The sequence below is a fragment of the Scyliorhinus canicula genome, chromosome 12, assembly GCF_902713615.1.
Source record: "Scyliorhinus canicula chromosome 12, sScyCan1.1, whole genome shotgun sequence".
Lineage (NCBI taxonomy): Eukaryota > Metazoa > Chordata > Chondrichthyes > Carcharhiniformes > Scyliorhinidae > Scyliorhinus > Scyliorhinus canicula.
This window is the reverse complement of record NC_052157.1, coordinates 28,814,261-28,827,667: the sequence shown is the minus strand read 5'-3', so window position 1 is coordinate 28,827,667 and position 13,407 is coordinate 28,814,261. Positions and strand designations below refer to the sequence as shown.

The 13,407-nt window shown below is 45.1% G+C and overlaps 1 protein-coding gene across 1 annotated transcript in view; it reads right to left on the bottom strand.

Annotated features, from left to right (window-relative positions):
* Window positions 1-13,407, bottom strand: part of adam10a (ADAM metallopeptidase domain 10a) — a 184,851-nt gene that overhangs the window by 90,982 nt on the left and 80,462 nt on the right. Inside the window, exon 3 of the mRNA XM_038812909.1 lies at window positions 11,734-11,852. Within this exon, the coding sequence (XP_038668837.1) occupies window positions 11,734-11,852 (119 nt within the window). The remainder of the gene's footprint in view (window positions 1-11,733; window positions 11,853-13,407) is intronic.

The following is a 13,407-nucleotide window of genomic DNA, read 5'->3' as shown; positions in this document are numbered from 1 at the left end:
AAGACATATTTTTTAAAACTAGTTTTGGCATCCTACAAAGTTTACTGGATCCACAACCACTGAATCATTTCCCTTCTTCTCAACTCCCAACTGATTTTGACTTCAGCTACACGACAGTTCCAGGGGTTCGGACTATTTCCTACCCATTCCCTAATGCTGAACTCCATTCAGCCCATTGATCGACTTGTGGACAGAAAATTCAATACAGTCGATGGGTCATTAGGTTTTCATAGTTCTGTTTACAAGACCAAAAGGAAGTTACATTTACTGTTACTAGCTACACAAAAAAGGGAAATGCTTTTGTTCCCCCCTTCATGTGCCACCCAGTATAATCCAAACAAGTCTCATGCTTTCTTCTGTTGTGCTGAAGTACTTTTTTCAAACAATGGTCTAATTACTTTAAAATAATTCCCTGCAATCTGCTTAATGACTCATGGCATTGTGTGGTTGAAAGAAGAAATTATGTGCAAAGCAGTTCTCTTGCCTGCCTTTAAATACTTTGTGCAATGATCTGAAACTTGAGCCCATGTGTAAATGACCACTGAAAATAATTTGTTACTACCAGAACACTTCCTAAGCTTCATCAGGTCCTTTATCAGGTCACAATTAACTTTAGTTCTAAAAAGAAAGCGACAGCTATCTCTAACTGTTCATCTTTGATTAACCTTTTTTAAAAAATGCCATGGCTGAAGTATTTAGCATCAATGGGATGCTCTGCAGCAACTCAACAAGGTTCTTCAGGCACTTTTCCCAAACTTCCCTCCATTCACAAGACAAAAGGCAGTTGGAGCACAGGAATGCCATTCAATACCTTTCCAAGACACATGCCATCTCAATTTGAAGCTGTATTGCCATCCCCACACTGTCGGTTAAAATCCTGGAACATCCTAACTCGCACTTAGTGAGAGTACCTTCACCACAGACTAAAGCAGTAAGGGGAGGCAGTGGCATGGTGGTATTGTCACTGTACCAGTAACCCAAAGGATAATGTTCTAGGGACCCGGGTTCAAATCCCACCACGGCAGGTGATGGAATTTAAACGGAATAAGATATCTGGAATTAAAAGTCTAATGATGACCATGAAACCATTGTCAATTGCCGTAAAAACCCATCTGTTCACTGATGTGAAATCTGCTGTCCTTACCTGGTCTGGCCTACACGTGACTCCTGACCCACAGCAATGTGGTTGACTCTTAAATGAAACAGTTGTATGAAAACAGAAAAAACCTGGTGAAGCTACAACGCAGGACTACTTGTGAATGAAATGAAATGAAAATCGCTTGTCACAAGTTGGCTTCAAATAAAGTTACTGTGAAAAGCCTCTAGTCGCCACATTCCGCCACCTGTTGGGGAGGCTGGTGCGGGAAATGTGTAAATGTGCAAAAGACAAGGTTGCGACATTCTTAATCTTCAGCCAGAAGTGACGAGTGGATGATCCATCCAAGTCTCCTCCACACGTCCCCAGCATCACAGAAATAAGTCTTCAGCCAATACGATTCATTCCACGTGCTATTCCACGGCTATGGGCACTGACAATATCCTGGCAATAGTACTGAAGATGTGTGCTCCAGAACTTGCCACATCCCTAGCCAAGCTGTTGCAGTACAGCTACAACACTAGCAACTGACTGGCAATGTGTCCTAGGCCCAACCATCTTCAGATGCTCAATGACCTCCCTTCCATTGCAAAGTCAGAAATGGGGATTTTGTGGATGACTGCACAAAGTGCAGCACCATTCGTGACTCCTCAGATAATGAAGCAGTCCATGTCCAAATGCAGAAAGACCTGGACAATATCCAGGCATAGGTTGACAAGTGGCAAGTTACATTCGTGTCACTTTAACCGTCTCCTACAAGATCTAACCATCGCCCCTTGACATTCAATGGCATTACTATCATTGAATTGCGCCACAATTAACATCCTGGGGGTTACCATTGATCAGAATCTGAATTGGACTAGCCATATTAATTCTGTGGCTACCATGGCAGGTCAAAGGCTAGGAATCCAATAGCGAGTACCCCATCTCCTGACCACCCCAACTCCAAAAAAGCCTATCCACCACCTACAAGTCAGGAGTGTAATGGAATACTCTCCACTTGCCTGGATGAGTGCAGTTCCAACAATACTCAAGAAGCTCGATACCATCAGGACAAAGCAGCCTTCTTGATTGCTTCCACTTCCACAAACATTCAAACCCACACTACTGACGAACAGCGGCAGCCGTGTGTACCATGTACAAGATGCACTGCAGTAACTGACGAAGGTTCCTTAGACAACATCTTCCAAACCCACACCCTCTACCATCTAGAAGGACAAGAGCAGCATATACCTGGGAACCCCACCACCTGGAGGTTCCCCTCCAAGTCACTCACCACCGACTTGGAAATATATCGCCGTTCCTTCACTATCGCTGGGGCAACATCCTGGAACTCCCTCCTCAACAGCACGATGGATGTACCAACACTTCCAAGGACTGCAGCGTTTCAAGGCGGCAACTGAGCACTACCCCCTGAAGGGCAACGAGGGATAGGCAATAAATGCTGGCTGAACCAGCAATGTCCACAACCCATACATTTTTAAAAATGCAGATTATCGCCACCTTCCCAAGGATAATTAGAGATGGGTAATAAACACTGGCTTTGCCAACAGTGTGTACATTCTGAGAATGCAGGCAAAATAAATCCAATGAACTGTTGGGAGGGCATTTTGTGATACTGGGCTATGATATAAATTATAGGTGGCCCTGTAACTACATTTGTGCTCCTATATTACTTTTGAATAGTTCTGATGAGACAAAAGGTACTCATTGTCTTAGATGCCGGTTTAGAAAAAGCAATTTGTAGAAATAGATAGTGTATACACTACCTCTTGAGAACCGAGGGAGTATTTCAACAGCCGCTGATAACAGTTTCCCAGAACAAGAAATGCTATGGGTCCTTGATAAGATCAAGGACCCCAGTTGCAGACAGAAAATCATTATGTTAGTTTTGAATGACTTCTGTATGAAGTTAGGGGCGGGTAAGACAACACCCAATTTAACCATGTATGTGATAACTGGGATGCTCAGAAAATTGATTGACTGTATGTAATGAAGTGTGACGTGAATATAGTTGATTGATTGTATGTAAGAATATAATAATTCCGCCCCTTGAATGTGTATATTAACCCATGTGAGCCTTAGCTCAAGTGAGAAAAGGTGCTGTCAAAGGCTGCGAAGCCTCAGGCCTTTCCTCCCAGAATTCTGACATAATAAAAACTGCTTTTTTACTTATACTAAGTCCTTCGTGTGAATATTTTCACCTCTATCAGAACTATGCTGCAGTTGTTCAAAATAAAAATCCTTCCTATAATGCAGTACTGAAAACAGACGCAATACTTTGCCAAATCTTCTATCAAGTCTGAATTCGCTTCCTTCAATTTGTTAACTGATAATGGTGCAATATTGGACTTAAAATCTGGCTTAGCTGGTCTATGCATGGTGATTAAAATGGAAAAATAGCCACCAAACCAACTTCTTGTTAATAATTACTTTTTTTTTTAATGTCCAGAGTTCCAACTGGATAGTTCATCAGCCATGCTGAACCACTGACACGAGTTCTGTCTAAAATGGAATCGTTACAACAAATTAAAAATGAACATTCAAACCTTCTGAATCAAACATAAAACAGCAAGTTCAAATAGCGCAATGTCTATTATCCAAATCTACCCTAATTATAAATCGGAGTGGTTGCCTTTTTCCCGATACATGAAGTATTTCTGGTCATTGTTGTACTACAGGAGAAACTTCTTTAATTAATATTGTTAGTTTAAAAGGAGAGATTTAAATTGTAAAGAATGGTGACGAGTTGTCAGTGTTATTATTCACCCTTTATCATCACAAAGCTCGCAATCAGTTGCTGGACATCATTAGGATCAAAAAGGCATCTACAGATGTAATTTTTGAAAGACTGCTCAACTAGCTTTTCTGTTACAAGACAAGTGCATCTTGGATTAAGAGGAGAGGTTGAGTAGACTGGGACTATACTCGTTGGAATTTAGAGGGATGAGGGGGAGATCTTATAGAAACATATAAAATTATGAAGGGAATAGATAGGATAGGTGCAGGCAGGTTGTTTCCACTGGAGGGTGAAAGCAGAACTAGGGGGCATAGCCTCAAAATAAGGGGAAGTAGATTTAGGACTGAGTTTAGGAGGAACTTCTTCACCCAAAGGGTTGTGAATCTATGGAATTCCTTGCCCAGTGAAGCAGTTGAGGCTCCTTCATTACATGTTTTTAAGGTAAAGATAGATAGTTTTTTGAAGAATTAAGGGTTATGGTGTTCAGGCTGGAAAGTGGAGCTGAGTCCACAAAAGATCAGCCATGATCTCATTGAATGGCAGAGCAGGCTCGAGGGGCCATATGGCCTACTCCTGCTCCTAGTTCTTATGTTCTTATGAAGTCCAGTTAAGTAGAATCCTGTAACTGAAATGTGCAAATGATTTTGCTATACCCATATGTAGTTGCTGTCAACAGGCTTCCCTTAAATCATCATATCCTTTGATTACTAGAAGTTACTGTACCGTCCCACAACAGGTTTTCTAGCTATTTTCTTCCTTTTCTCTTTTGAAGGCAGATTTCTCAATGAACCCAATCCCATGTTTCAATTGCCATCCATAATAATAATAATCCAGTATTTCGCCCCAAGATGCTTGTGCCAACTTGGCTCAGGGGCCAACACTTCATCTCAAGTCAGGTGATTTTAGATTTAAATCTTACACAACTTTAGCATATGAATTTTGCAAGCACCCTTCCAAGTGCTGTATCATTCAAGGTGTTACCCTCTACAAGGGAAAATTAATCCCAGGCTTGTCCATCGATTAAAGACGGCTCATTTCCTCAAAGAATTTCTTAATCACTCATTGTTGCATGCAGAATATTGCTGTCGTTACAAGTGTTTTGTTTGCTAAGCAAACAGTGACATTGATGTGAGCCTAGTAGATTTCGATTTTCATCTTCAGCTTAATGCCACGCTGCTTCCACACATGATCAAGGAGTTGGCCAAAAGGCAGAACTTACTTTCTGGATGCATGCACTGATATCTCAATCAATGGTGGTTTTGTTAGTATAGTGGGTAGTATTCCTGCCTGCCACATGAGGGACCAGGGTTCAATTCCCCAAGATAAATTTAGCATGTAATTCAACTGTGGGCACATCAGAACAATTTCAGTACAAACCTCAGCTTAAGTGCACATGCATATATGGTATCTAATGTGCCCTCATTGGACTACCCGTGAGCTGTAATCATGCTGAGTTAGCCCTTTGAAATGCTTCCATTGTTTCAATTGGGAACCTTCTTAACTACTCACTCTTAATCACCAAACCATTAAAAGAAAAAGTACTTGTGGAGATGGAGTCACTGTTGTAATGCAGCAGCCAACTTGCAGTCAGAAAGCCCCCTAAAATAGCAATATGATTAAATCTATTCTGTGATGTTGACAGAAGAATGAATATTGACCAGGTCACCAGAGATAACCACCCTGTTCTACATTGGAAGAGTGCCATCGGATATTTTACATCCCCTTGAAAGGGCAGACAAGGCCTCATGTTGAATGTCTAGTCCGAAAGACAGCAACTCTGACTGCACTGAAATGTACTCAGTCCTGGAAGAGGGCTTGAATCGATAACATTCTGACAAGAGGGGAGTGCGCTACTAGCCGAGCTACAGCTGACATGGGTTACAATTATTTTTTATCTAAGACAGTATTTGATGATGTCCCATTTTAAAATTTTCTTCTATGGTAAAATCTGATGTTTAAATTAAATTACTTGTCGTCAATAGTTGGCATTCTTCCACCTGCAAGTGATGATGGAAATGCAACCTCAGAATCATGATGAGATCAGATAACATCAGTTGCTGCACTTCTCTTGATGACTGAACAAGCCAATTCTATAACGGCAAAGTCTGCTAAAGTGCTGCACATCAAGTTGTTCTTTGCAGGTGGATGTGCGATAATTCCTCCTGACGCCTTTGCCAGGCTGGAGTCTGCTTTAGAGCTTTCTAAAACCACACCTCAGTGAGGTGCCATCTTCCCACATACAGATGGTGTTGCCATTTGTTTTGACAGACAGCTAGAGTGATGGATGTCGATAGCCTTCATGTCTGTAGAGACAGCATCCTAAAAAATCAGAGCTTCATGACTTCCAGCGGTGGCGATGGCCACGAGTGGTCGCGCACAGGGAGCTCCTGCTTGAAGGCATAGAAAAGAGCTTTACCCGAAATCTGGTGCAACTTCAACGGGGCAGCACGGTAGCATTGTGGATAGCATAATTGCTTCACAGCTCCAGGGTCCCAGGTTCGATTCCAGCTTGGGTCACTGTCTGTGCAGAGTCTGCACATCCTCCCCATGTGTGCGTGGGTTTCCTCCGGGTGCTCCGGTTTACTCCCACAGTCCAAAGATGTGCAAGTTAGGTGGATTGGCCATGATAAAATTGCCCTTAGTGTCCAAAATTGCCCTTAGTGTTGGGCGGGGTTACTGGGTTATGGGGATAGGGTGGAGGTGTTGACCTTGGGAAGGGTGCTCTTTCCAAGAGCCAGTGCAGACTCGATGGGTCGAATGGCCTCCTTCTACACTGCACTATGAAAAGAGTAACTAAAGGTTAGAGGAGACGTTCCCCCCGGGAGTAGTACATCTGCTGCTTATCAAACCCGGCAGAAGGTGAAGGACTCGGCTAAGGAATTGGAAGGGACCTGTGGCGCAGCAGCCAGTGGAAGGATGGCAGCGGGGGAAGGGCCAGTGTATGTAGCAACGCCCTAGATGGAACAGTTGATGGCCTTCATCAAGGAAGAGATCCGCCAGCAGTGGAAGGAGATGCAGGAGGATCACTCGAAGGCCATCAAAGGGGCTGTGGCACCACTGAAGGGATCGATGGAGGGCGGAGAAATGTTTGGAGGCACAGGGGTCGCAGATAATAATAATTATAACTTATCCCGAGACAGATTGAGAGGGTGATGTCGGACCACAGCGATCGGGTAGTGGCATTGGAGGCAGAGGTGGGGATCTTAGGAGACCTTTGCAAAACATTGAGAACAACGGTGGAGGAGTAGGAAAATAGGTCGAGAAGGCAGAATCTGTGGATAGTGGCCTGTCTGAAGGAGTGGAAGGTACTAGTGCCACAAGTTACACTTTGATGATGCTGGCAGAGCTGGTGGTGGAAGGTGTTGGGCAACACCCCAGAGGTGAATAGAGCACACAGGTCTCCGAGGCAGCAGTCAAGAGCAGGGGAGCCACCGCAGGCAGTGATTTTGAGGCCCCACAAGTTGATGGAGAAGGACAAGATTCTGCAGTGGGCCAGGGAGAAGCGCAACTGCGAATAGCAGGTGAACAAGGTCTGAATATACCAGGGCATTGGAGCTGAGCCGGCAAAACGGTCTGTGGGGTTCAAAAGGGCCACGGCGGTGCTGCATCGACAGTGGTTCCGGTTTGGGGTGCTCTACCCGGCGAAACTATGGGTGACCTATGAGGGCCGGGAATATTGTTTTGAGACCCCAGAAGCAGCCAATGAATTTATCGAGGAGCATAAACTGTGGGAGAAATTAACTGAAAAATTTTAGGAGACAGGTGCTGGCACTTGGAAGTAATTGAGAATATAGGTAGAGTGGGGATTAGAGGAAGGGTTTTTTTTCCTTTTCCTCCGACGTGGAGGGTTTTTTCTTTTTGCTGTCGGGTCGACAAAGGGTGGCAGGGGTGAAAAGTTTGTAAGGGGATGGCTGACCCCCACCCCTCTCCTGCTGCGTGGGGCTGTGTTTTTTCCTTTTTGTTTGTCTGGGGGAGGTGACCTGTGGTTTGAGACGAGTCTTTGTTTGGGTGGGAGATGGTGAAGTCAGCGGGGAGCTTTCTTCACTGAACAAAGAGAGGTGAGGGCGGGGGTGAGTAGGAGGAGCCTTCAGGCAAGAGTTGCCACACTGGCAGGTATTGCTGGTGAATGGCTCGAGTTGGGGGAGAAGGCCGAGAGAGGTAGCTTGGGGGGGGGGGGGGGGGGGGGGGGGGGGTGATGAGGCAAGGTTGGAGAAGAAACATGGTCAAGGGCAGAGAAAGGAGCCATCTTGGATGGGCCAGGTACAGGCTGAAATTAACAGCTGAAAGGCAAGGATGGTGGACAGTGGAGGGGAATGCAGCGCAGGTCCCCGGTACGGCTGATAACATGAAATGTGCGAGGGCTCAATTGATAGCTGAAGAGATCCCGGGTCTTTGCCGAAGGAATTTAAAAACGGAGTGGCCTTTCCACAGGAGACGCACCTTGCATGAAGTACCAGGTTAGGCTGAGGAATGGATGGGTGGGTCAGATTTTTCACTCGGGGTTTGATTCAGAGTCGCAGGGGTGGAAAGTTTTATGAGTAAGAAAACGGGGTTCGAGAGCGCCAAGGAAGTGAGGGAACTGGGTGGGAGATGTGTGATAAGGAGTGGGATGGGTATTAGAAGGGACACCGGTGTTGGTGTACGTGTATGCACCAAAATGGGATGATGTAGGTTTGATGAGGGGGTTGCTGACAGCAATCCCAAATTGGTGACGCACCAGTTGATTATGGGAGGAGATTTTAATTGTGTCCTAGAGCCAGGGGTGGATAGGTCGAGACCCAGGTCATTGGGTAGAATACTCATGGCAAAGGAACTGTGTGGGTTTATGGAAAAGATAGATATGGTGGACCCTTGGCGCTTCAAGAACCCAGAGGGAAGGGAGTATTTATTTTCCTCTCATGTTTACAGGGTGTATTCCTGAATTGACTTTTTGTGGTGATCCGGGAGATATTGTTTGGTTGGAGGGGGCAGAATACGCGGGGATAGTAATCTCGGACCATGCGCCAACTGGCTGGAGATTCGGCTTAGATCGGGAAGGGAGCAGAGGAAAGATTGGAGGCTCAATTCGGGGTTGTTGGCAGATGGAGTGATAAAGTGCAGGCTGTGATTAAAGATATGCAGAATTGAACCAACACGGCAGTGGTCCAAGGGGAGATTATCTCGTTCAAGACACATGCAGATGGGGAACGGAGGGAGGAATATGAACGGCTAATGAATGAGATAGTGAAGGTAGATAGGGAATACTCAAGGGTGCCCAACGCAGAGAGATTGGCGAGGAAGAATAATTTACAGGGGCAATTCGATAGGGTGACGACGAGGAGGGCGGTAGGACAGCTGCGTAGGTCAAGAGGGGTGCCGTGCAAATACAGGGAGAAGGCAAGTTGAAAGTTAGCATATCAGCTACAAAGGCAGGCCACATCCAGGGAAATATTGAAGATACAGACTGGGGCCAGGAGTGTGGTGTCAGAGCCGGGGAGAGGAACGAGGTGTTTAGGGGTTACTCTAATGAGCTGTACAGGGCAGACCCAAGGGGTGAAGAGGGGGACATGGGATGGTTCTTAGATGAAGTGGAGTTTCCACAGTTGGAGGAAAAGAGAAGAGACAGGTGCTAGAGGAGCCCTTGGGGCGGAGGGAAGTATTGGATAGTAGAATTCAGCCAGGTAGCTATCAGGAATTCGCAACGGACCTTGTACCACATCTCTTGGGGGCATTTATTGAGGCATTGGAGAAGGGGGAGCTGCTGGAGATGATGACAGAGCAACGATCACATTAATACCAAAAAAGAGGAAGGACCCGTTGGAACGTGGGTCGTATAGGCCCATATCATTGTTAAATACGGATGTGAAAATACTGGCTAAGTTAGTGACGGGAAGGATGGAAAGTTGTGTCCCGGGGGTGACTGCGGTGGGCCAAATAGGCATTGTAAAGGGCAGGCAGCTTTCCAGTAATATAAGGAGACTGTTAAACGTGATCATGACCCCCGTCGAGAGCAGAGGTACGGAGCTAGTGGTGTCCGTGGACGCGGAAAAGACATTTGACCGAGTGAAGTGACGGTACCCGTTTGAAGTCCTGGTCAGGTTCGGGTTTGGGCCGAAGTTTGTGGCATGGGTGCGCCTGTTATAAGTGGCATCGAAGGCGACTGTGCGGACCAATGACATGGGTTCAACAAACTTTTTGAACTGCAGAGGGGAATAAGACAGAGGTGCCCATTGTTGGCGCTGCTGGTTGCGCTGGCTATAGAGTCTCTGCCGATCCGTAAGAGCCATTGCCAGAGTGGCAAGGGGTTATGAGGGGATGAAGGGAGCATCGAGTATCGCTATACGCGGAGGACCTACTATTGTATGTTTCGGACCCGCTGGAGTGAATGGAGAGGATCATGGGCCTGTTGGGGAGGTTTGGGGCATTCTCCGGAAATAAGTTAAATGCAGGGAAAAGCAAAGTGTTCCCGATGAACGAGTTGGGTCGGTGAGCCAATCTCCGGGGGGGGGGGGGGGGGGGGGGGGGGGGGTCCAAGTGGTGAAGATGAGCATTCTGTCGAGGTTCCTGTTCATTTTCCAGACACTCCTGATCTTTGTACAGAAGGCCTTCTTTCGAAAAATGGATATGATCATTTCAGACTTTGTATGGGCAGGGAAGGTGCCACGGATTAAGAGGACACTGTAATCGAACAGAGGCAGAAGGAAGGGTTGGCGTTGCCCATGCTACATTTAGCCATGGTTGAGCCAGATTCATTGTGGTGATATTTGGGATATTGGAGAAGCCAAAGCTGATGGAGAGGAGGTGGGCTTCGCCCCACGAGGAGGTGGGCTTCGCCCGGCGAAGAATTCTGGAGTGGCGGTCAGCAACACCACTGTGGGTGGCGGCTTGGCTGAGGCCGTGTTTAAGCTGTTCGTCGGCAAGGGGAAAATTTGGACAAACTGTATAGTTGTGTGTTGGTGAGTTTGCTCCCCAAATTGTTCATGTTTCCTAACCTTTTCTATACGCTTGGAATAAAATGCATTTTCTAAAAATCAGAGCTTCAGGCACCCTGCTAGTCTCCTGTCATCAGCTACATCCCGGTACAACACATCCTTGGAAATGGGGCCATCTTCTATCTTGTGCACATGCCCAAGCCAGCAAACTTTTTTTGTTTGATTTGCACTAATATGCTTGCTTGGCATGTCTGCCTAGAAAGGACTGCTTCATTGGTGATTTTGTCGGCATCGTAGGGACTCACAATGGAGGTTTGTTGCCATACAGCAATGTGCTAAGAATATAGACCGTAGACAAAAATACGTGATTATTTTTCCATGCCCATTGATTCAAGTTGGTGGCTACCTTTCCAGTGCATATGGCAACTTCTTCATCTATAGACAGGTCATCCATCACCAAAGATTCCAGGTAGAATTGGCTTACGGTGTCCAGTGGAGTGATGTTGAGTCTGATCATAAGCAGAGATGCATCCTGTCCCATTACTACCATTTTCTTGAGACTGATGGCAAGGGAGAAGAGGATACAAGCATAGGGCAGAATGTCCACGGACCTTTGGAGCTGGTCCTGCGTTAGGTCAACAAGTGCAGCATCATCTTCATACATCGTCATTTTCAAATTGGTTTCCGAAATGCACACAATTGCGATATAGGTTGTTTGAAGCTCAGAGGGGAAAGAGAGTTTGTGGGGAGGTTGGATATCATATTAAACAGTCGCAGAAATATTCTGGCTTTCAATTGCTCCTGTTAATTTGCCTTTTGACAGTGGTCACTGACCTTTTCTCATTTTCTAGAAAGCGATATTAAACTTTTTTTTTAAAATCCAGCAATAATTTGCATACCAGATGCAGAAAAAGCTGCGTCTCCAAATGTTCATGGCAGCACATAACACGGAGACATTAGCACCAGTTCACAGTTAATATTCTTACCATAAATTTCCCCAGTGTAAATGTGAGAGGCGTCGTAACTCAGTTCTTCACCTGATACTTCCATTTTAAAGTCATCTGTGAATATAGAGGTGTCTCGCTTCATTCTCAGGTTGAAATACCTATAAGAAAGCAGTAAAATGAGGCAAGTTAACCTTCTGAAACTTTTTCTGGATAGAAGAATATTCCTATGTTAAAGTGAACTTTTCCGCTATTTCCATGTTGATCTCATCATTCACAAGCATGTGCGACAGAAAGGGCAGTTTAAACCAACCTCTATCCCTTTCATTTAAAAAAAATGTATTTTATTACAAACATGTATCAAAACAGGTTACCCCCCCTCCCCCCAACACCCACACACACAAACAAACAGCCCCTCAAACACTATCCCTTTCATACTGGTGCCCAACAGTCTTCTACCATCTTTATTAGAGTTTAGAATACACACATTGTAAATTAGTGATTCAAGTGGAATATACACTGTAAAGTATTGATGGGTTTTTTGCTACCTACTTAAAAAATGTGCTATTTCCTACAGGAAAACATGGCCAACAATGAATATTACAAAATAAAACTATTACCGCTTAGTTGAATTTCCCCATAAAACAGAAGTATACTATTAAATTTTGAATAAACAATGGATTTATTTTATACTTGAAACAATGGTCAACTTCCCCTCATTTTGATATGTTCAGGATTGACTCGAGAAACTCCAATAGAGATTTAAACAGTAGTTAGCACTGCTGCCTCACAGCACCAGGGACCCAGGTTTGATTCTGGCCTTGGGTGACTGACTGTGTGGAGTTTACACATTCTCCCAGTGTCTGCGTGGGCTTTCTCCAAGTGCTCCGGCTTCCTCCCACAGTCCAAAATATGCAGGGTAGGTGTGTTGGCCTTGATCAATGTGCGGGATTACGGGGATAGGGCGGGGCAGTGGGCCTCAGTAGATTGTTCTTTGAGGGTTGGTTGCTTTGATGGGCTGAATGGCTTCCTTCTGAACTGTCGTGATTCTATGGGAAATATAGTATACTGTTACTCCAAGTACTTTTTCTTAAATTAAGGGGCAATTTAGCATGGCCAATCTACCTACCCTGAACATCTTTGGGTTATGGGGGCAAAACCCACGCAAACACGGGGAGAATGTGCAAACTCCACACGGACAGTGACTCATAGCCGGGATCGAACCTGGTACCTCGGCGCCATGAGGCAGCAGTGCTATCCACTGCGCCACTGTGCTGCCCTGTTACTCCATGTGTTGAGAACAGTTCAAAATGTGGCAAAACCAAATAAGTTGATACTCACACCCTCCTTTCAAAAAGCGGATTAACCTATTGAGGAAAATCAATACAAATATATTTTTGGTTTAAATTCTATCGAACAATAAAATAGTAACATAGAAATAATAGTAAAAGTAAAACTCAAAACTAATGCAACTCATTAAACTGCCACATTCTAGAAATAATTGTTCAAACATGTGCTATTTCTCCACGGTACAGACAAAGATGTTAAATTTATTTTTAAAAAGTACTGTAAATTCTAAGTGCCCAATTATTTTTTCCAATTGAGGGGCAATTTAGCGTGGTCAATCCACCTACCCCACACATCTTTGGGCTGTGGGGGTGAGACCCACGCAGACACGAGGAGAATGCGCAAGTTCCACACGAACAGTGACCGTTC